We start from the raw sequence: 23,325 nt of genomic DNA, 5'->3' as shown, positions 1-23,325 counted from the left end.
GCCAGGGGAGAGGAAGAGAGGAAGGACCAAATGTGATGAGAAAGGACATGCAGGTGGCTGGTGTGACAGAACAGAAGAAGATGCAGAGGACAGGAAGAGATGGAAATGGATGATCCGCTGTGGCGACCCCTAACGGGAGCAGCCGAAAGTAGTAGTAGTAGTAGTATGCAACAGACAAGATTTTGGTTTTGTAAGCGTTCTGGTTTCCGTTTCCGTTTTCGTCCGAGTAGTAGTGACCAATCACATTTGAGTAGGTGGTGATCCCTACAGGAACATGCTTTGGTTGCACGTTGGTCCGTGTGGGGAGTGAAAGAGGCGGGACGCATTGGCCGAAATGTCGTCTGGACCCAAAACACCTACAAAAAGTATCTATGTTTGTGTATTGCGCGTAGTAACGTTCGACTCGTGTTGACTACTTGTGAAACAATCCGGTCGTAGACATCGTCTCTCAACTCCGACTCCATTCTCGCCTCTCAAGTTGCTAACCCGCTGTCAACAACGACGAACACACGGAAGAGGAAGTCTTCATAGGAAACGGAAGCCAGCAGCTGCACCGGAAGCCCCGAAATATTGGCCGTTGTCCCCAGAGCTAAATCGTCGTCAGAGGCTAGCCGGTGGGTTCCACGATTGTTGGGAAAATTATGTCAGATGCTATCGTAGAAGACACAAACATCTATGCGACTAATCTCAAACGCCTAGTCATAGTTCGATTCTGTTTTAGTGCTATTGATGTGGAGCAGATAGCTTTTGCAGTTGCATAAGTCTGAAAGTCACCGCCAACAACGACCTACTTTCAGTGTCTGTGGCCGGTTTATCCATTTACCTCAGTGCTTGTTTATTTTACGGAGGCCAGAGAAGCAATTAGGGGCAAAACTGCCACATGAAAAGAGCAAACCAGAAAGAAACTCCAGTTAGTTTGTGTCAGACAATTTTAGTTTCCAAGGGTCTCTCCACGGTTGCAGGGAAGCATTTTCCTTCTATTTCTGAGATTACACGGGTTGCTGCACCAGGTGACCCTCATGGTCAAACAGGCAACAGAGAGCGCCGTGTAGCGTTTAGATTCACTCCCCTTCAGACCACGCTGCAAAAAAGATGCATTTTTAACAATTTGCCAGGCTTTTTTGTGTCAGAGACATTCATTTTGTATTTGGTGCCCCCTGCGGGGCAGCGCATATTTGGCTATATAAAAGCATGATGGTTCAGAGAGTGATAGCTGTTTTGCTGACCTGAGGGTGACAAGATGGTGTCATACAGTATAATGGAGTTCAGACAGCGATGAGGTTCGCTCCTACAGGAGCGCACGTAACATGGCAGTCTAATAAACACTTGTCTCGATTGGGAATAAGCTTGATTTTTTTTTTCCTGCACTATGTTTTGCCATTCTCCGTTATTCAACTCCGCATCCCTTAAGCGGTCTCAAACACCTCTCCCGACAATTGGAGCCCTGTTTGCCATGTTTTCGTTGTGTTATCCAAACCAGTGACTTGTGATGTGTGTAGTGATGAAACACTCCAGGCTTTATTCATGGGGGAATGAAAAGAAGGAAACACAGTGGTTTGCATGAAGGCTCTGCAAACTGGAAGATCACTGTTTATCTCTCCCAACACATGCAATCAGCGCAAATGCTAGGGCAAGTCTGTCATTTTCTGCCTCCCGTCGAGGTGTTGAGAGGAGTCACCGCGGTGGAAAATCACCTGTTTAGGTGTTGAACACAGCCTTCCCTCTCTTTACAGCTTTGCTCGCCTTCCAACTGCTATCCATATTACCCGGAGCTGAAAGATGCAGCCATAGACCCTGGTCTACCAGAATAACATGGAATCTGAGAGGGGTATCATCGAATAAAACACAATGATATGATCTCAAATAAATCCTGAAAGCTTCTCCAGCAGCCTATCACTCACACAATGACACAGAGCGCGGCAGATCTCCTGAAAACTTGGGATATGCTTGTCCAAGCAGATCACATTATTAGCGTGCTGATCTGCAACCTCTGTTACACTCCGTCCGTGGTCCTGTGCGCTTTCCCTCTCTTTTTCATCACCCCAACTGCACCCTTCTTATCCAACACGAGGTCAAATAATCTGAGTTAAATCGTCATATCAGTTGTCTATTTGTTAAAAATTGTCAAGGGCAATGGTGGAGTCTGGTGGTGGACTTTTTAAACTGTAGCCATAGGCCCATATATTCCTAACCAAAACAGAGTATTTTCCGTGTCAGAGTATTTTACGCCAATTGTTTTTAAAAAAAAACTATTCAAGAGCCCCCCCCCCCCCCAAAAAAAACATGTCTCTCGTCTTATGGTTTAGTTTTCCTCTTTTGATTATATCATTGCATGGCGTAATTTTTGTTAAAGTAATATTATGCTCATTATACCTTTGACAGTGTTAAGAATTCATATTATTAATAATATTAAATTAAATTTATATAGCGCTTTCCTAATATTGAATCAGAATCATATTTATTGCCAAGTAGTTGAAGAACATACCAGGAATTTGCCTTGGTATGTTGGTGCATGAAGGAAACATTATTAGTAAATCGTAAAGATAAAAGTTCAAAGAATAATAACATAAAATACACATGCAAGACAAAATAAAAAATAAAAATAAGTGAAATAAGGTGCAAATATGTGAAAGCACTGGGCATATGGCAAGTACTATATTTACAAAATGTTAAATGAGAATTTGAGACAAGAAGTTATTTGCAGAATAAGAGTTATTTACAGGGTAGTGTAGGCTGTATGCAAAGTGTCCATTTACAGAGGGCATAGTAGGGCAGCTAGATATATTGCACTGTGAGTGTGTATGAATATGAGTGTGTGTGCATGTGAGTATGTGTATGTCGTGTCTTGGTGTGGAGAGAGGGTCTAAGGGGGTTGGGGGTGGGGGGCAGTGTCAGGATCTGTGGGTGTCTATGGGGGCTTGTTGGAAAGGCCTGCTGTAGGGGAGAAGCTGTTCTATTATTGCAATATTCATTCACCACAGAACATGAGGTGTGCAAATCTCTAATCTGGATAGAATTTCAATACATTTCTTAATACGTACTAATGTTCCTTGATTAAAATAAATCACATATTACCATTAGCTCAAAGGGGATGGCAGTTTTATAAAGGGGTTGGTTTTTGTTAATTTGCTTAACAGGGGGGACAGCATCACCTTGCACCCACCCTCAAATTGACCTCTGAGTAAAATATCCAAATAGGACCTGAATACATGGTGTCCTGCCATTACCGTGGGGCGCAGTATCTGGTCTAAATCATGTGAATTTCCTCTACTCAGGTGCGAGCAAAATAGACTCCACAGAAATGAAGGGAAGATTATCTACTAATGCAATCCTTGACTGATGTCACCAGCCAGCCCTTACTGGGCCTTCCTTTCCTCTGGCTGATATATGTACTCGACGACCAGAGTCAAGATAAGCTCCTTTCAATCATGCCTCCTTACGCCAGTGACAAAGCATGACCAAAAAAAATCCCGCTGTCCTTCCATGACGGCAGCTGGTCTCTGATCAGTCTCTTGAAATTGGCCTCATCCTCTTGTCCTTTATTCCAGTTTTGTTAGGGTACAGTGTTAATACTGATCCTCAGATGAATGAGCCATTGTGGTGTTACGACACTGTTTATTTGGCAAGATGCACTGGAGAAGGGCAATTTTGTGAGCAAATGTGGCTTTTGAAGAAGATAGCTATGTGTGTGTGTGGGATGGTCCGTGAGATACAAGAGCAAACAAACTCTTTGTTACCTCTATTGACATCAGCTCCGATACAATCACAGATGAACATGATTTGTTGGGAAGGTTAGAAGTCAGTGGATATCACTGGAACTGGATACCCAAAATGACAAGATTACTTTAGGGCATATGTGTCACAGTGGAGTGACATATTTTTTAAAAAGAATAAAACTTCATGCCATGAAGTAAAGCCATGCTTCGCTCGCTGGTTTACATCCTTTATGTTCCCCGGACAAGAATTCTGACAATGTGAGTTGATTGATTGTTAAGTAAATGGATAGATGGATGGATGGATAGATGATCAGTTAGACCAACTGACTGTCTGACTGACTGACTGACTGACTGACTGACCAACCGACCAACTGATAGATAGATATAGACAGACGACAGACAGACAGACAGACAGACAGACAGACAGACAGACAGACAGACAGACAGATAGATAGATAGATAGATAGAGAGAGAGAGAGAGAGAGAGAGAGAGAGAGAGAGAGAGAGAGAGAGAGAGAGAGAGAGAGAGAGAGAGAGAGAGAGAGAGAGAGAGAGATAGATAGATAGATAGATAGATAGATAGATAGATAGATAGATAGATAGATAGATAGATAGATAGATAGATAGATAGATAGATAGATAGATAGATAGATAGATAGATGGATGGACAACAGACAGACAAATGGATAGATGGATGGATGGATGATGGACAACAGACGGATAGATAGATAGATAGATAGATAGATAGATAGATAGATAGATAGATAGATAGATAGATAGATAGATAGACAGATAGACAGATAGATAGATAGATAGATAGATAGATAGATAGATAGATAGATAGATAGATAGATAGATAGATAGATAGATAATCTATACATAAAGCCTAACTAAGCTAATTAGCGGGCGTGTTATCAATATATCTTGATTCACATAAATTGGCGAACTTCTCATCAAATATTGACAATTATCACATTTAAACTGCAGTTTAGATTGGACTGTAATCCCATTCCCTCACAGTCACAGAGGAATGTAAACTCAAAAGGTAGGCTTATAGTCTTTTATCATTAGAAACTTAAGTTTCTCAGAAGGGCAAAAACTGGGCACGTAAAAGACAATCTTGCGATTATCGAGAAAAAACTGGATGACTTTCAGACGAGGGGGCGCAATATCAATCATAGCCAATTTGAGGCCACCAACATGAAATATGATTTCATAAGACAAATGCAGTGTCATTCTTAATGTGCTTAACCTTTACTGTCAATGAAAAAGTATTGATCGCTCGGTGGCATTTTTTCATCATTTGATTTCGGAAAGCGTAATAATATATGGTGGTGGAGTAAGATAAAAGATGAATGGCAGCTCAATGATCTCAGCCGAACGAGGCCGAATTCCCCGCGGAGCACAGGAAGTGTGCAGGGGAAAAATGAGTGAAGTTTATATGCCTTTGGTAGAAGAATTTTTTTGAACACTTGAATGTTACAGCCCATTTTATTTTACCACACATGAGCCAGATGAAACATCCAAACCCCTCGCTGCTCGCCCCCATCCTTAAATGGTTTTGCGCAGAGGATTATTCAGTCATTGTTTACCTTGATTTTTTTTTTCTTCCCCCCCTCTCCCTGTTTGAATATGTATAAGGCCGTGCAATATCACCAGCCAGGAGTAGGCAGTGTTTCCATTGTATCTCTATTCTGGCGAGTAATTGGGAGGTCTCCTATCCCTGCCTGGTCTTTGATCTACTTACTCAACCTAATAAGACTTTGCTCTGCTGCACTGCAACCAAATCAGCAGTGCATTTTCAGCCCCTAATAAGTGGTTAGCTTGATTTATATGGGTAATCTCCACGATGTGGACGGGCTCTACAGCCTCTCCCGACACAGGGAGCCTCTTTTCACAACCACAGGCCAGACCAGATGAGTCCATTACAGCAGGGGTAAAGATGGTCATTTTTAACCCTCCCCTCCCTCAAAAGTAACAGTATAGTAGTGCATTATGACGCTGGGGTAATTCTGAGTCCAAGTGTATTGAGGCAGTTGACGATACAGTGATGCATGGCCGCCGCGCTTTGTTCTATTGTACCCGCTCGTTGGCGTGGGGCCATGGCTCCTAGAAGTAAGAGTCTGTTCAGCCCATGGGGAGCCCTGGGGGCCAAAGGAAGCACTTAGAGTGGTAAAATGGCCACTTATTCACAGCCTCCCCCCCTTTCTTATTGCACCTCCCAACCCTCAAACCTCCCACTGGGTCCAGGAGCACAGACTTCTGGGAACTGTATGATGGACTGCATAGTCCTCACTACAAGACTATACAGACCCCACCGCAGTTGGCCTATTCTAGCCTTGGTAACAAAGCACCTGAGTACTGCCTTACGCAGCTCCCCCACACCGGTCTCCTACATTAGGTGTCCTACATAACATTTCAGGGATACACATCACACTGGTGCACACGGATGAAAGGTGACATTAATAGATGTTGTAATGATTAATGATTTCTTTGTCCTCCCCCAGCTGAATCCTCTGACCAGCCAGGCAGCAGTGGCAGCGGCCGCAGCGATGGGCTCCATCACTGGATCACAGGTCTTTGGCAATACCCTGTCAAACCTGCAAGGAGCCGCCGGACAGCTGGTCACCAACGCACAAGGACAGGTGAGCGCTTTGCATAGGTTGCTAGCATGCTGCAAAAGCTAGCGCACAATGACTCACACAAACACCTGAGAGAGGAAAGTGTTACTGAAGCAATGGTTCTACCACGTAATGGTTTTTTTTGGGGGGAACATCCCGTACGAGTCCCTTACTGCATCACGTATGAAATACAAGCTAGCAGAATCCAAAACATTGTTTGTATTGTTGTCGTCTTTTTATTTTTTTATTTTTCATAGTTTTCTGGTGGTTGGTTTCTGTAGTGTCTTGGAGATCCTTGCCAGTAACATGCTAGCCACCCTGCCATACAGTACGTTAAGCTTTTTGGGAATAAACAAAGCCCTTCTCTCTCTTCATCCGCATGAGCCCGTCTCAGTAAAACGCTGACCTTGTCATATTTACAGGGTGGCTGCAGAATTGTTCCATCAGTAGCCAGAGGCTTGAACGATGATGCTTGTCATAGTGGAGCCCTATCTAATGAATCATCTTATCGCAGGTGCACACAGCACGTATTAAAGGAAAATTGTACGGACAATGTGCCCTTTCACGCCAGCGAAAAACGCCGGTATATGCCTTAACCCCGGTTTCATCTTTTAACACTCGCACTGTCCTCAGAGCGCTAACTTAAAAACGATGCAACCAATTCCTCGTCGTGCTGCTAGGGACATTTTGTTGCAGTGACCTGAGTAGGGGTGTGTACAAATAGACATATAAAAAATAATAATGATAATGTGGCGCGGAGTGCTTTCAGCAATCTCTTTGTTTTTTACACTACACACAGAGCCTGCCGCAGTAAAGATCAGCAACGGTGCCGGTATAACCACACCATTTCATTAGCAGTAGTGTTTGTGTGTGTGTGTGTGTGTGTGTGTGTGTGTGTGTGTGTGTGTGTGTGTGTGTGTGTGTGTGTGTGTGTGTGTGTGTGTGTGTGTGTGTGTGTGTGTGTGTGTGTGTGTGTGTGTGTGTGTGTGTGTGTGTGTGTGTGTGTGTAATTCCTTGATGCTAAACATTGCTAATGAGACAGTATGGACTTCCCCGGCTCTGAAGGTGCCTTGTGCACTGGGGACAGATCGCCATGGATATGGATTTGATGGGATGCTCTGTGCTTTTGTAGTGTCTTGGCGGCTGACACTCCCTGACATAATCAGGTCACTGAGACGGTCAAAGCCCTGGGCTACAGCCTTTGCTTCCCTACCTTATTATTCCACAGCATTATTTAGATGGAGGGCTCTGTAACATGCACCCACCCTATCAGAGGGTACCACCTCCCTCCCCCCCTAAGCAGTGGGGAGATTATACAGGCTAATAGACGCCTCAAACAGGGCTGGAGGACCAACAAACACTCTCAGAGGCTCCCCACCATAAAAGAAGACATTGTGTCAGCATAGAAAATCCCAAAACAAGAGACAAAAATAACCTCTTTTTTTTTATATATCAAGCTTTGCACTTGTGGGCTACTTCACTTGAAGCAGAGCTAGGGCTGTTTACTGAATTTGCTTTAATATGTGCTGGAGGATGCTGGGTATTCTGAATAAAGAAGAGAACTGTTATGTGCACTGTCCGCCGTGTGGCGACGTCCACCATGAATTTAACACAAATGGGATTTGAAACGCAGCACGGTTTTCGACCTTTTTATTTCCTTTGCAATTCATCCATGACTTTCTCATGAAGTCTACATGAGTCTCATTTATGAATTCATTAACGAACTGGAGAAGTTGAGATGTTCGACATTTGACGGACTTTCTGTGAAACAATATGTTCACAAAATTTTAAAACCTATTTTGTGCGTTACATCGCTCCCATTTGTTTTTTCTTCCTTTATCCATGGAGAATGTACAAGACCTCCCCCGATATAAACCTGCAGCCGTGTTGCAAATCTTCCTTTCAGCGCAAATTTTACATTCCTCCTGACGGAAGTGTGGCGGGAAATGAAAAGATTACGAGGGTTCAGAATGACCTAAAATGCGTTGGACGCCCCTGAAAAGCTTGATGCGAAGAAAATCCCTGATCTGTTGACCCTCATCTTTGTGATGCGGAGACCTTTCGCGGGCCTGCATTGTCGGGCCCATCCATCCTCCTCACTGGCTCCCCGCCTCCAGTAAAGGGACTAGGGCCTGCAGGGCAGACGCTGCACACACTAATGCAACAAACACCGAGTAAGGACTGTATGTATGCTCAGTTAACCTGCAGAGCAACTTAGTCTGTATGACCTCGACTGCAAAACAAATTCACCTCTGTGTATCAGTTGACGCCATTGGCCCCAAGAGGAGGTGTAAAAACAGTAAGCACTACACCCAGCGACAGGCCTGGCAAAGGCTTTCATTTCATATCCAGACTAAAACGCTCATAGAAGGGTAATTCTTCTGAATTCTTTTACTACACAAGCAGATAAACCTGTCCGTCCCGTGTTACCTCCGGCTTGGTCGGGCGTCCCTACAGTCACAATTGGCCGTATCTGCGGGTGGGAAGCTGGATGTGGGTATGTGTCCTGGTCACCGCACTAGCGCCTCCTCTGGTCGGCCAGGACACCTGTTCAGGGGGGAGGGGGGAACTGGGGGGAATAGTGTGATCCTCCCACGCACTACGTCCCCCTGGTGAAACTCCTCACTGTCAGGTGAAAAGAAGCGGCTGGCGACTCCACATGTATCGGAGGAGGCATGTGGTAGTCTGGAGCCCTCCCTGGATCGACAGAGGGGGTGGAGCAGTGACCGGGACAGCTCGGAAGAGTGGGGTAATTGGCCAAGTACAATTGAGAGAAAAAGGGGGGAGAAATCCCCAAAAAATATTTTTGTTCTAAAATGTTTCCTTTTTTTTGCAAGACTTAATTCCTTGTTTCCGGTCCGTTCCAAATCATTTTTTTTGTTCAAAGTTTATCAGTCTTATCTCATTCTGCCCCAACAGATCCATCCATCCATTATTGGAACCACTTATCCTGCTCTCAGGGTCACGGGGATGCTGGAGCGTATCCCAGCAGTCATTGGGTGGCAGGTGGGGAGACACCCTGGACAGGCTGCCAAGGCCCCAACAGATGTACATTTATTTTGTCTTCACTCACTTGAAATGAAGAAAAAAAATCAATCGGTGCAAGAAAATATCCAAATAGTTGGGAAAAATAATGTACTGAAATTAACACCCGAGGCATGGCCGCTGAGTGCAGCATGTTGTTAAGGCCGCTGATGTTTGAGCCTTTGACGTGCTTGTGATTTTGTGTGGTGGAGTTGTTGTGACACAGATCCAAACTTCCCAACATTTTTCCACGAGGAAAGTTTTCCTCCCCATTCACAGCACGAGCTGCATAAGGCCGCAAATGGGGGGAGGTATTGCCTGGCGACCATGGCTAAAGACACAGATTGCCCCAGCTGGAGAGATGAGATGACATTTCTGCGGAAACGGGAGCAGCATAATCTTAATGAGTTCTGCTGGGTTGAGGGAGAAAGGACAAGCCTCCCGACACGCCACTCCACCTGGAAAGGAAAACAACAAAAAGCAATAGAAAACAGACCGGCTTCCTGTCGCATGCACGAGTGAGGTTCTGAATGCAAGCCCTGCAGCCCCAAATGGGACAACCTCATACTTTAATTTTGCTATTTAAAAAGAAATGCATGTCTGTTCATCCACACTGTCGCCCCGCGCCGAGACCTTTAACCTTTGCAGTCGACTTGCCAGGGTTACACTGCCATGAAACGTGAGTGAAGAAGTCAGATGGAGGAGCGCTGCACGCCGGGACAGCGAGGAGAGCTCGGCTGTCAGTCGCCCGGTCTTTTATTATGCTTATGGAACAACCACTTAGTCCAATGATGATGAATAATTGAGCGGAACAAGTTCCTCGCCATGCCGGCATGCAAAGCGAGATCGTTGGGACTCGGGAGACATGAGCGTCAGGCGGGGCAATAAAATATGCTAAGTGGCAGGAGAGCATTACGGGAGAATTTGTAGAGGCGACGTGGAGAGAGAGATAAATTATCTCTCCCCTAATGCGAAGCAACGCAAGCAAATGAGCCGTGGCAGGGATGAATTACAGATAACCGGCCCACCTTTCTCCTACAGATCCCTCCCTATCATGTCAAAGGAAGGGAGAGAGGGTGAGAGAGAGAGAGACAGAGAGGGGAGGGGCAGGCAGTCCAGTCAGAATCAGATTAGCGGAGGTAGCAATGCTTTGGAGACTGGAGAGAGAGAGCGAGGACTTGGTTAATGTTATGCACATATAGATAGGAAGCTGTTAGTAAAGAAATATATAATTCGTCTCTGGTTGATGTGCTGTTAAGTACCCCCAAAAAAATGTCAAGCACCCCATATCACAAAACAGTCACGTTTGAGAGCCCAAAAAAACACGATTCAGTTTTGGATCAAGCAGCTCTTTGTGCGGCTGCCATACTTGGTCTAAATAACGTGATCTGGAAGGATGGGTCTCTCATCCATCGTGGCTGTTTTTTTGTGGCGTAATGAGGCTGGGTGGAGCAGGGGGGCAGGGGGGGCAGGGTGACGACTGTTGCTCTGAAGCTGCCCAGAACCAGTCCCCAGATGACATTAACCTTCATCATGGTGAAGAGGCGCTAAGTCCCCCCTAAAGCGCCACTCTAGGCCACACTCTGGCAGCTCCGAGAGCTAAAACGCCGCAGTGACACTCTGCCGCCCCCTTTGATCTGCCCCTCCTGATTACAGCCACCGAGGAGAGGAGAGCCAGGGATGAAGGGCTTGCAGGAAAGGGAGGAGAGGTACCCCTGGGACCCTTGGAGCTGAATTAGAAACGCAGGGGCCTCTCTCCCTCTCTTTCTCTCTCTCTCTCTCTCTCTCTCTCTCTCTCTCTCTCTTGCTGTTTTTGTCTCTCTGTCTGTCTGTTGTTCCCTCACCGACTCACTCTTTGTCTCTAGCTCTCTTAATGTCTCTATCTGACTTTTTGCATCCCTCTATCTCTTTATTGCTCCCTCTTTCTCTTTGTGTATGTTTTTCTGCGGTGTGTGTGTGTGTGTGTGTGTGTGTGTGTGTGTGTGTGTGTGTGTGTGTGTGTGTGTGTGTGTGTGTGTGTGTGTGTGTTTGTCTACATATTTGTGTGTTAGAAGATGCAATGGGCGGTGTCCCTAAGCGCAGTACCACTTCCTTCTTAACAAAGACTAAGACAGTTGTGTCAAAGCTGTGTACAAACTTACAAGCATGCACACACACACACACACACACACACACACACACACACACACACACACACTTCCCTGGCTTAAACGATTGATAATACAGTCGGCGGTGTGCATCATTACACACACTGGTATTCTGAGCAAACCTTTGCAGTGTACTACCTGCAGTCCGCTTTGACTTCACATGCCCCAACCTGTAAAATCACCTCAGTGACAAGATGTTCATGTGTATGTTTACCTCTCTCTCTCGCTCTCTCTCTCTCTTGCTCTCTCCCTCTCCCCCTCCCCATCTCCTTTGTCTGTGCTTCAAGTGTGCTATATGTAGAGGTCAGCAGAGTAAGAGTGGGTGGAAAGGTTCATGCTATCTTGTCACATCTCTCTCTCTCTCTCTCTCTCTCTCTCGCTCACTCTCTCTTTCTGTGTCAAACTCTTTTTCTGTCTACCTCTCCAAAACACACATGCACACCAACCACACCATCGGAGCCAGCCCACGGCTCTGTTGGTCCCGGTGTCAGTGACTGATAGATGTATGACAGACGCTGTGCTTTACAATCAGCGTGCGCACCACCAGGGTTTGGATAACGCTTACTTCTGATCAAAACTGAGAATAACCTCGGCACTCCAGCGGCGATTACCCCATTGCTCCCTCTCGGCTAATTTCCTCTCCACTCTGCCCCCCCCCCCCCTTTGTAGATAATTGGGACAATCCCACTGATGCCCAACTCAGCGGGAGCCTCCAGCCAATCAGGAGGTGGCAACCCGGCGCTGCAGGTTCAGCCAATTACACCTCAGCTTCTGACCAATGCTCAAGGCCAGATCATTGCCACGGTGATCGGCAATCAGATCCTGCCTGTCATCAACACCCAGGGAATCACGCTGTCGCCAATCAAGCCTGGACAGCAGGTAACGTAGACGCAGACAAACACGCACATACATCTGAGCGCAAACACCACACCTGTGTATCATATGGTATTACATGTATACATCTGGATTTCCTTTTATTCGTGTGTTTACATTTGAATATCCCTTTACTTGCGTCACTACTGGTGGTCCACCTACTGTACACCTACACTAACTGCACTTGACATGGCATTAAATCTCAGGGTCTCGTGCTTTAGAGATGCCTGTGGGTTAAACACAGTTTTGGATAAAAGCATCCACTAAATGAGTCAGTATGAAGTGTTTATACATTATGCCGTACACAAATTATGCATAAGAAGATGTACCCCCTGCCTCAAATACACGGCGTAAAGATCTAAATGATCTCATCAGATAAGCAATACCAAGTGGAGTATGACCACTCGTTTTATTTTTAACACCCCGAACGTTTGTTTTTTTTCCTCTCCTCTCGAAGTCATGGCTCACAACCTGGCACCTGATATTGGCATCAAATTTTGCGTTTGCCCGTGCTTTTGTGCACAAGTGTTTCCTCATCTTTGTGTGTGTGTCTGTGTGCGCGTGTGCTTGAGGCACTTGTCGTAGAACTTTTCAGACTCGGTCTTGAGGACTCTTACGAACCCCCCACAGAGCTCCCCCGAGAAACAAAAAGAAAAGCTCTTCATCGGCCCACTTAAAAAAAAAAACCTCCAAAACGCCTTTGTCAACCTTCCCTCCTTCACTCGTGCTCGCGAGTCCTCCGCTTTGTCCTCGCTGACCCAGCCAAACCCATGACGTTTGTCTTCGATAAGGCATTTAAAGAGAGAATGTCGCCCCTGCATGAAAATTACACCCGCAACGGTGTTATTTTTTTTTCTGCTTTGTTTTGCTGTTTTGCACACTAGATTCAGCTTTACAGTTACAACTCCCGGTCCTGTACATTGCAAAAGTTTGGACATGCACGCAGCTTCACGCGGACATGCACCACAATGTCACATTTAAGGCGCTATTGAACTGCGGACGACAATGTCAGTGCAGAATTACAGACTAGAGGTTCCCAGTGAAGGCCTGCACGGCGTAAGACGGATGATCTCCCAGCAGATGGACACCTAATTGTCACTTTACGGGCTACCAGATTACACTCTTGGATGAATTAATGCATTTGTAATAATGCTTATGCTTTTGTCTCCACTTCAAAGCCACATGTACACTTTGCTCCGTGGGCATAATTTACGGTTGTCAGACTCTGCACTCTGAAATATTTCCAGTGAAGCTAGATAATTCTCCCGGCCTGTCAACAGTCCTGACAGTGTGTGCATCGCTGTTGACATCTCCCACCATCCAAACAAACACATGCCGCGGAGAAAAATAATTAATAGCAAAGAGAGGAGAAGCCGGCCTAGTTTACCATGGAGACGGCCTTCACTTTTAAAGTGTAGGCATACCATCTTGATCTTGTAAAAGCGATTCAAATGTGCATAATACATGAAAATACATCGTTTTCCCACTGTCAGAGCACATAGCCAGCGGATCATGAATTATGTTTTATACGGGGACTGCTGTGTCCACATGTTTCCTCCCACTCAGACTGCCGTTATTAGCGCCCTCGCCGGGCTGGTGACAAGAGAAATCACACTTTAATTGTCACAAGCTGTTCTTTAGAAGAAGAAAAAAAAAGAGGGAGTTCCTTTCAGTAGGGCAGGGAATTATGGAGCACATGGAGACAGAGGGAGGCAACTGGGGCTGAGGCAGCATTCACTTTCTCTCAGACACACCACCTTTTCTGTAACAGAAAGATGCTGCAGACATGATGGACCCTTAAATAGTCTATAAATTAATCTGTCTACCCTGTATATATATATATATATATATATAGATAGATAGATAGATAGATAGATAGATAGATAGATAGATAGATAGATAGATACATACATACATACATACATACATACATACATACATACATACATACATACATACATAGATAGATATAGATATATATATATAGATCCATCTTAATCCTGTATATATATATATATATATATATATATATATATACGCACACACACACACACACACTACACTGTCAGTTTACACAATGTAGCCAGCAGTCGAGATGTATTCATTCTCACTGTCAGTATGTCTAATTGCTGGTGTCTAATCTAATTGTGATTATTGAATATGAATATCATTGTGTCCCAATCATCATAATGACATGGCTACTGTTATTATTCAGAGTGCCAGCCATGGTGTTCTGCCGATTGACGTAATAGATGTGTATTTTACCCACTGTCAATATGTTTTATCAACCGTGTGTGTGTGTGTGTGTGTGTGTGTGTTCAGCTGCCTCAGGGTCAACAGGGTCAGACAGGCCCGGCCTCATCTCAGCCCAACCTGCTCCACATGCCCCACAGACAGAGTCCTCTCCACCAGGCCTCCTCTTCCTCGTCCACTTCCTCCTCTTCCTCTGCACTCAGCGTGGGACAGCTGGTCAGCAGTAAGTGCCCAGCACAGCTCACATACATAATGTGTTGTAATGCATGAAATGAAAGGCAAAAAAAAAAAACTGACGACAAACACTTTGGGGATCCACCGCTTCTTTCTTGTGATGATAGTTTGGAATTTGCACCTTAAACATGCGCTCGCACACTGAACACGACGGACACGCCGGAGTTGTACCTGGATTGCTTGCAGTGTAGAGAGCTTTTGAGCGGGTCCCTCCATCCTCTGTGTGAGTTAGTCGACTCTGGCTCGTTGAATTCATCGGTTTATTAGACAATCAAACGTGGCTTGTGTGCATGGTGACCATAAGCCATGTCCTCCTAATGCCGGGGCTTTTTGGCAGACCATTATAAATCACTGGACCCCAATCTGTCAGCGTGCCCATGTTGCCTTAAAAACTCTGTTGTTGTTCAAATAAATTGCATTTGTCACCGTCAATTCACCCAAACTTCAGGTAAATTCATTTTAAAGGCAGTAACGAACGCCAGCGAATTTAATAACAAAAGAAAGAAACTGCCATTGATCAACTTGTTGCAGACACTGTGTTTAGTTCTGCGTTGGGAAAGTATAAATCACACGAACTGCTTTTTGAGTCTGCACACGCTCATTGTGTCTCTCCTCTGCTCTTAAATAGGATTACTGCTTTACGCTGAGTATGAGCCCACATCAACTCATCTCCGTAGCGTTCAACTCCATCACACACACACACACACACACACACACACACACACACACACACACACACACACACACACACACAACAGAGCACAATCATATGGCGGTGTCACAATGAAACATCATCATTGGCCAATGCTAAACAAATATGTAACCATTTAAGTTGCAACATTACTGATATTTAAGATATTGGCGAGGCGTGCCGTCCCTCCCAAATAAAGAGGCCAGTGAGCCGTAGTCCTTTAAATCGCTGAGGGGAAAAAGGGCTCCGTGGGGAATAACGGCAAAGTTGCTCATTAAGGTGCGGGGGGGGGGGGCAGCGCTGTTAATGTTCATGCCCCTTGCTGCAGTCACACTGGCGTTTTTCAATCCCTCATCTTCCCACCGTTCACACGTCTTTGAGCATGCCGCGTACGCTACACGTCACTTATGAGGCACAGCAAGATGGCAGCCCCATAGATTTTTTATTAAAATACGCTTGGAGGATTCCTTTAATAATTCATTGATAATGACCAAGATGAATAATTCAGAGGCACAAACTTTGCTTTAGTAAGCAGGATGCCACGGCACCTGACATTGATGTACAATGTGAAATCGCTTTTTATTAACCGGGAAATTCCTCAAAATGCCATGGCGAATTTTTCAAATCCGCTGAAATGTGGTTGGTAAAGAAGTGATTTACAAACAGCATTTCTCGGTGAAAAGTTATTTTTTTAGCTTTCTTTGGCATACAACTGGATATCGTTTTTCTTTTTTTCCTTTACAACACAACTGAGTATGAAGCTCATTTGTGGCCTCGGGTTTGAATGGCGATGAATAAGGAGGATGCTTTAATATACATTCCAGAGAGCTTTCATGCCACAGAGAGAATGCTCCTTCATGATTCTCACTGAATGCCAGGAATGTCGATGGAGCGGCTCCACATTCACACAATTACATGAGCATTTCAGAGTGCCGCGCCATACCTTTATCCACAAACTGGAGGAATTCATCCCCTAAAACACCCATTATCGAATATTTATCCTTTACACGTTTTTTTGCAGGGGTGCTGAATTGTAATGTAGCCTCACTCGGTGCAGAAAATAAGATGCCTAATTGAAAACTAGAGGGGCTGACAAAAAGAGATGTTTTGTATTGTGCAGACCCGCAGACTGCCCCCAGTGAGGTGGACGGCGTCAACCTGGAGGAGATACGGGAATTCGCAAAGGCGTTCAAGATCCGACGGCTGTCCCTGGGCCTGACACAAACTCAGGTGGGCCAGGCGCTCAGTGCAGCCGAGGGCCCCGCTTACAGCCAGTCTGCCATCTGCAGGTAAGGGGAACCCCAGATGTGCACAAACCACCCAAATGTTTCTTTTTCTTTTTCTTTCCCCAAAAATATGATGTAAACCATTTTAGAAATCTCCCACAGGGTCACTCCTGGCACAAAATTAAACTTGATAATGATATTTCTCATGAAATAAACAATGACCGTCATCTATAGTTGACGCATTCATTTTGACACTCAGTACTTCTGAGACTTTAAAATGAATGACTACAGTTGATCCCCCCCCCTCCCAAAAAATTGATGTTGTCATTTTTCTCTGCAGCAGAATTATTCAGCTATTTTCATAGTTTGGATTTCATAATGTTTTTAGATCTGCGATATTCCTTCCTTTCCTTCAAGTGATAAAACTGTTGCTACAACCTGAAAACCATTTACCTCCATTGAAGGGGGCTTCATTTCCTCTTTAATTATCGAAGCAATCGAGAAATATCAAGTAACTAATTCCAAGATTGAAGTTCGAAAACTTTTCTTATGAGCTAACTAGTAGAGAGAAGACACTGGTCAGGCTTTTTAATGAGGTTTTCCAACACAGTGTTGCTCAGTGAGAAGTTCATAGTCTGCATTGTGCTTATCTAAATAGAGCCAGCAGGCCCGGGACAGCCTTGCTGAATAAAGTCAGACATGAAGCTAGTGTCACTTTAAATCCCTCAACATTTTCAGTTTGAGCATATAAGAATTTCCTAACAGGTTTAGACTAAATATTACATGGTAATGAAAACCTACAGTAGCGTGCACCAGGCTAGCTGGGAAGAATTGGTTTGCAAAATCCATATCCCCGTCAAAACACAGAATGTGGGATCCTATCCTAGTTTACTACATCGTCTATAGATATCAAATAATGCAGGGCACATTCGGTCATTTTGGCATTGCATGTCACCTGAAAAAAGTCTGCAAACTGACCTGAACATAGGAAGGTATGTGATAAATAGATGCGTTCCCTATGGGCGGTCCCACACAAGCGCCATAATGCTCTGTCTGGTGGTGTAATCGTGTATTGCTAAGCTAAACGATTATCCATAACGTCATAAATATTCATCAATACTTTGTATATCTGTCAAATAAAACTTGCAGTGAGACCCCAAAGCAGGCGACGAAGCCACCCGCTCGCACCATCCCAATAAATACTCATAACTGTCTGGTGTCCACATCTGCCGTCGGTTTTTTTTTTCCCCACCGTTTTAACAGACATCATTAAGATATTAAAATACATAATCGAATATCTCTGTCTGACAAACGAAGCTCCCGTGTCTGTGCTGAGGCTGCTCTACCCCACCTCACCCCCCCCTTCTCATCCTCTGACATGACAGCCGTGTGTCACTTATGCAAAATACATACATGAGTATTACACGAAGCACTTAAAAGCATTTAATTATTACTAAGGCCTATTTCCATTCATTTCACTTTGGCATGAGAGAAGCTGACGGGGGAAGACCCGCTAATAAGATTGCCGTGTCTCAACGTGCCACGAGGACACGAGTTTAGCCATAAACGGTGCATTATATATTCATAAGACAATTACTGTTAGCAGGTTACAACCTTTTTCGTCCGGTGTTTCCACATGACTAACATTTGGCGCTAAGCTATCAAACGAGGCCGATCTTTCGAGACCATTTCTTGTTCAAGTAGAGCTTCCCAAAAGTATTTTTCATTCAAAAAGATATGAATTTATAGAAAGCAGAAGGCCTCATATAGGCTAATACAATGCTTTGCCATTAGCAACTTAATGCTAACTTCTTTTTTTTGCATTCATTTCTAATGGTTTAGTTGTTTTCATATTCATTCAAGTTTAAAGTCTCCCAAATGACCTTTCCTTTGTCTAAAAGACGGGTCAGAAAGGCGCCACCACGGCACGATTTGCAGTAGTTTTCACTGGTGTTTCCTATTCGCTTGCTGTGAAATCTGCTGTCTTATTCCTGTATTAATTTTAATGCGCCTCTGGAACGCGTGCACTTCGCTGATGACCCGCTCTGTTTATGTGACACGGCGCTGCCACGCACTTTTAAAAATTTCATCACATCAACATCAAAAGGCCGATAAAATGTGAAACTGTGCAGGGGCCGGGCTTCTTATGAGGCGCAGCCCGCCGCCGACTAATGTTTTAAGTCTTAAAAATCACACATGAAATATTTACCGTCATGCATTATTCAAGTATTTATAACATACATTAAAAGCCATTAGCTTCAAAAATAAACACTCTGTGGCTTGTTATCCCTGCTGTTAAGACAATTTTTTTTCTCTTGATGTGTGTGTGACATGGAACATGACAGGCATCTCCTGATGTTTTAAGTAGCGGGGCGAACTTCACATGCTTTAGTTTAGTTAACATCAACAGAGACATGGGAGTCTGAGGAGGACGGGCCTGTGCAGTAGCTCAGGGGCGGCGAGCTGAAACCCAGACGGAGAACAGACAGTGACAGATACTTCCAGCTTGTCTCCTTCCATTGCTCAGCTCGATTTCAAAGCACTTTATTAGCTTATCTAAAAAGGCACGGGCATTACATGAGGGCATCATCAGACCCACGGCTTGCCGGTGTGTCCTATCTGGCCTTGGCAGGCTCACTTTAGCAGGTATAAAGGAAATATCTCAGGAGAGAATAAAGAACCAGAGTCCTTCTGATCTGCACAGAGACTTCATCCTAATATAGATATATTTTTTTATTAACTCCCTTTCAAATATTAAAATGTAAAACCCTGCTAAGTTTCACATTTTTGTGCACCCATATATTTGCCTGCAGTGAACCTTTATTACACATTTATTACATGTTGTTTTGCAGCTTGTAATAGATACTTGCTAACAGTGCACATTTATTACACATTTATTACACTTTGTTTTGTAACCTGATAAACATTTGCTTACAGTGCACATTTATTACACATTTAGTACAAGTTGTTTTGTAACTTTTACTAATAATAACTGATAAGTTATGATATTTGCTTACAATGCACATTTATTACAAGTTATTTTGTAACTTGTGATAAAATTTGCTTACAGTTCACATTTATTACACATTTATTACAAGCTACGAATCTTATTTCTTGTATTTTTGTATTAAAATCATGTCGCAGTAGCCTGTTTAAGCCATGAGAATCGACAACTTTGAGACATCAATGATCAAGTATTAATTATTCAGAGGTTTTTTGTTTTTTTGGGGAATTTTCATTTCGTATTTAACGATCAGTGCTGTTTCAGATACAACAAAGAATAGTAGGTTTCATTACATCATGACTCAAACGTACAGTACAAATACCAGGATGATTTTTAAGCAAGTGCCTCGAACATGACGACTAAAACCTTAAGATTGCTCAAATCTATGGTTCGTGACGTGTGCAATAATACCCCAGAGGTGTAGCGTAATTCAGGCCTAAATACAGAGTATGCCTGGCTGCGGCTGCTGAGGTCCTTATGATAGCACAGCCGGGTTCTGGGAGGGAAGACGGACGTGCATTCGGGGCCATTTTTCCTTGGCGGTTATGCAGTCGTGGCGGGATTGTATACACCAGCCGAGCAGCTCTCAACTCATTTTAGTATCTTTAGGTTTCTGTTGATCCATGAAATGTCCTGTCTCCACCAACTCCCCGTGTTTTCTAATGTGTTCCCGCCAGTGCGCAGCCCTCCTCTTCCTTCCCCTGTTTAGGAGGGAAAGGTTATAAATAATACTGCCTGTAGACGAGGCGTAGTGCACTGAAATCAGGGAACAAGCAATGTTGTTGCCCGGGCCGTCTCTCCTCACAGCGTTCTGTGAGGCAGCTCACCTCGCCGCCTCGCCCCCCCAAAAAAAAGATTAAAACGATGAAGATTGTGCCCCTCTTCAGATAGGACCACTTCCTCCTAACTTGGTGCCATTTTCTTGCCTGTAAAGTGACATCTCGAACCCGTCACAGTCCACATGCAGGGCTTGGTTTATCCCTTACAGTGGCGCTGGTAAGGCCTTGGTCTTACATTAGTTGTAAGGAGGGACAGAAAAATCGGGCGAGGGGTCTTGTAATCCCACACGTTTATTGCTTTTAAACACTAGCTTCTTCACTTAGACACGTCTGGAAAACTCATTACAGGAGAAGAGACCACAAACTCTCATGCATACACGATTACATTCATAATAGTGAGCCATTAGGCTAAAAATATTAACTTTTTCCTATCCATTCCCCAGAAGTATTTTATTTGTGTTGTAATCTCAGTACAAAGTACCTGACAGAGGGCCTCGGTCGACCAGTTAGCAGCGCTCCCTTGCCTGTGATGAATGGCTTTGCTCTCTGCTCGTACATGACCCATGTGCACCGTTATGTGTCACACGTCCATAAAGTCAAGATTAAATTTATTTCAATTTAAATTAGATTTATTTTAATATTAGATATGTAAAGATAAATTTTTAAAAGATGAAAACGAGAAATTTTGAAAAATGTAGTAAATGTACTTGTATATCAATAATTAAATCTTGTTTGGTAAATAAATTATAGTGTCATATGCACTTTTAAGTGCATGCATTGGTGGTGTGACGTCACTTGAAGGAAGGTTATGGAACATGATAATCATACTTGCTCTTATTTTTAGATTTTGTTTGTTTTGTTTTTTTCAGATTTTACCATATTCAGTCATGTTAGTCAGGTGTTTGGTATGTTTTTGGTGCAAATGCACATAAATTCTAGCCTATGGCAAGATCTCCTCACCTCCACTATTGTTAATCTGGGACAGAGAGCCACAGCCTCCTCCAACGAAATTAGCATGCCACTGGTTACCATCACTCCCAGCCTCTGGAGCGATGGTAATCCCAGTTGCTGAGCACAGAGGAGTTTGGCATGTATGTGTGTCTGGATAATGTGAGTCTCTGTCCCGGTGGCATCCGGGTTGAGGAGACTGGCTGACTAAGGCAGGCAGCTTATCCCTTGTTCTGGCAGGGCACCTAAGTAAGATTTTTCTTTCTCAATTCTCCCCAGACACACCATCCTGAGAAGCCACTTTTTCCTACCACAGGAAGCCCAAGAGAACACTATAGGTAGCAGTCTGACAGGCAAACTGAACCCTGGCCTTTTATATCCTGCCAGGTTTGAGAAGTTGGACATCACCCCTAAAAGCGCCCAGAAGATTAAGCCCGTTCTGGAGCGCTGGATGGCCGAGGCTGAAGCCCGCCACCGATCCGGCATGCAGAACCTGACTGAGTTTATCGGCAGCGAGCCTTCGAAAAAACGCAAGCGGAGGACGTCTTTCACCCCGCAGGCACTGGAGATCCTCAACAGCCACTTTGAGAAGAACACGCACCCCTCTGGACAAGAAATGACAGAAATAGCCGAAAAACTGAACTACGACAGAGAAGTGGTCCGCGTCTGGTTCTGCAACAAGAGGCAAGCCTTGAAAAACACGATAAAGCGTTTGAAACAGCCCGACCTCGGCCCGGCTGCACCAATGGACCCCCTCACCGATCCTCTGGAGGAGCTCCCAAAATGAACTGGCTCGCCGAAAGGCGGAGGTGAAAAGTGGCATCTCTTAAAAACTACAAGGTGGATGAACCCACAATGGAATGAAACTGAAAAAAAAATGAAAAAAAACATTCCTCTGCTTATATGAAGTCAACTGAACGGACAGTCATGAGTTTGCAAACAAAACTATGTGTTGTCAGTGTGATTACCACAAGTTATGTACATGACCGCGAAACCAAAAACATGAAAAAAAGAGATTAATATCTGAGAATTATGTACAAACCTACGGTGTGCTGTTTCAAAGAGTTTTAGATGCTGGCCTTTCAGACCAGAATATTTGCCCAAACTTTGGTTCTCATGAGGGGGGATTTAGTAACGAGATCATACCAAATTAAAACACTATTTACCAAAGTCTGTTGCATCTGAGTACTAAGAATAATTTTGTAATGTAAATGTGCTCTAAATTTTTACATTTGTACTGGCAGATCTAAGCTATATGTGTGAGGTTGAGCATACATTTTATCTTTGTCTCGCTTTCTTTTTCTCCATTGTTTGTATGTAAATATCTAAAAAGAAAACACTGTCTTCAGACTGAACTCACATCGGCGAAGTTCTCTTTTGGGAAAGAGAAAAAAAAGGTACCTTTGCTGTTAAACCACTGCATAATGTTGTTTGCCTTCAGTTTGTGTTTCATCTGCACATGTTTTCAGTCACGGTGTAACTCTTTACAACTTTTACAGGTGTCTGTGGGCAATTTAACGGTGTTGTTTCAGAGGAGGGCGACATGGTGAACTAAGCACTGTCTTATGAGGGATTTCAGCGTCCGCCAAGTCTAGCGCAGCTTTGTTTCTGGGTCACGTCTAGGCGGTAACCCTAGGTTTGCAAAGCTCTTGCACATGCGCACTTGGCTTGACAGCGGCAGATAATGGAGGGTTATAATAAAGTAAGGTAAAGGTTAGGTTGAGGTCGAGATTGGGTTGTGGGTTAGCTATCGGTTGGGTCAAGTTAAGCTATCGGTTAGGTTGAGTTAAGCTATCGGTTAGGTTATCC

At 44.2% G+C, this 23,325-nt stretch overlaps 1 protein-coding gene across 1 annotated transcript in view; it reads left to right on the top strand.

The window, feature by feature from the left end:
• The window catches only part of pou6f2 (POU class 6 homeobox 2), an 81,244-nt gene extending 58,941 nt beyond the window's left edge, over positions 1-22,303 (top strand). Inside the window, 5 exon segments of the mRNA XM_056299813.1 lie at positions 6,224-6,361; positions 12,178-12,387; positions 14,704-14,857; positions 16,680-16,848; positions 21,796-22,303. Coding sequence (XP_056155788.1) covers positions 6,224-6,361; positions 12,178-12,387; positions 14,704-14,857; positions 16,680-16,848; positions 21,796-22,303 — 1,179 coding nt within the window.
• The last annotated feature ends 1,022 nt before the right edge of the window (positions 22,304-23,325 follow it).

The sequence above is a fragment of the Lampris incognitus genome, chromosome 19 (assembly GCF_029633865.1).
Source record: "Lampris incognitus isolate fLamInc1 chromosome 19, fLamInc1.hap2, whole genome shotgun sequence".
Classification (NCBI taxonomy): Eukaryota; Metazoa; Chordata; class Actinopteri; order Lampriformes; family Lampridae; genus Lampris; species Lampris incognitus.
Note: the sequence above shows the minus strand (reverse complement) of the source record. Positions and strands in the feature narration are given on the sequence as shown.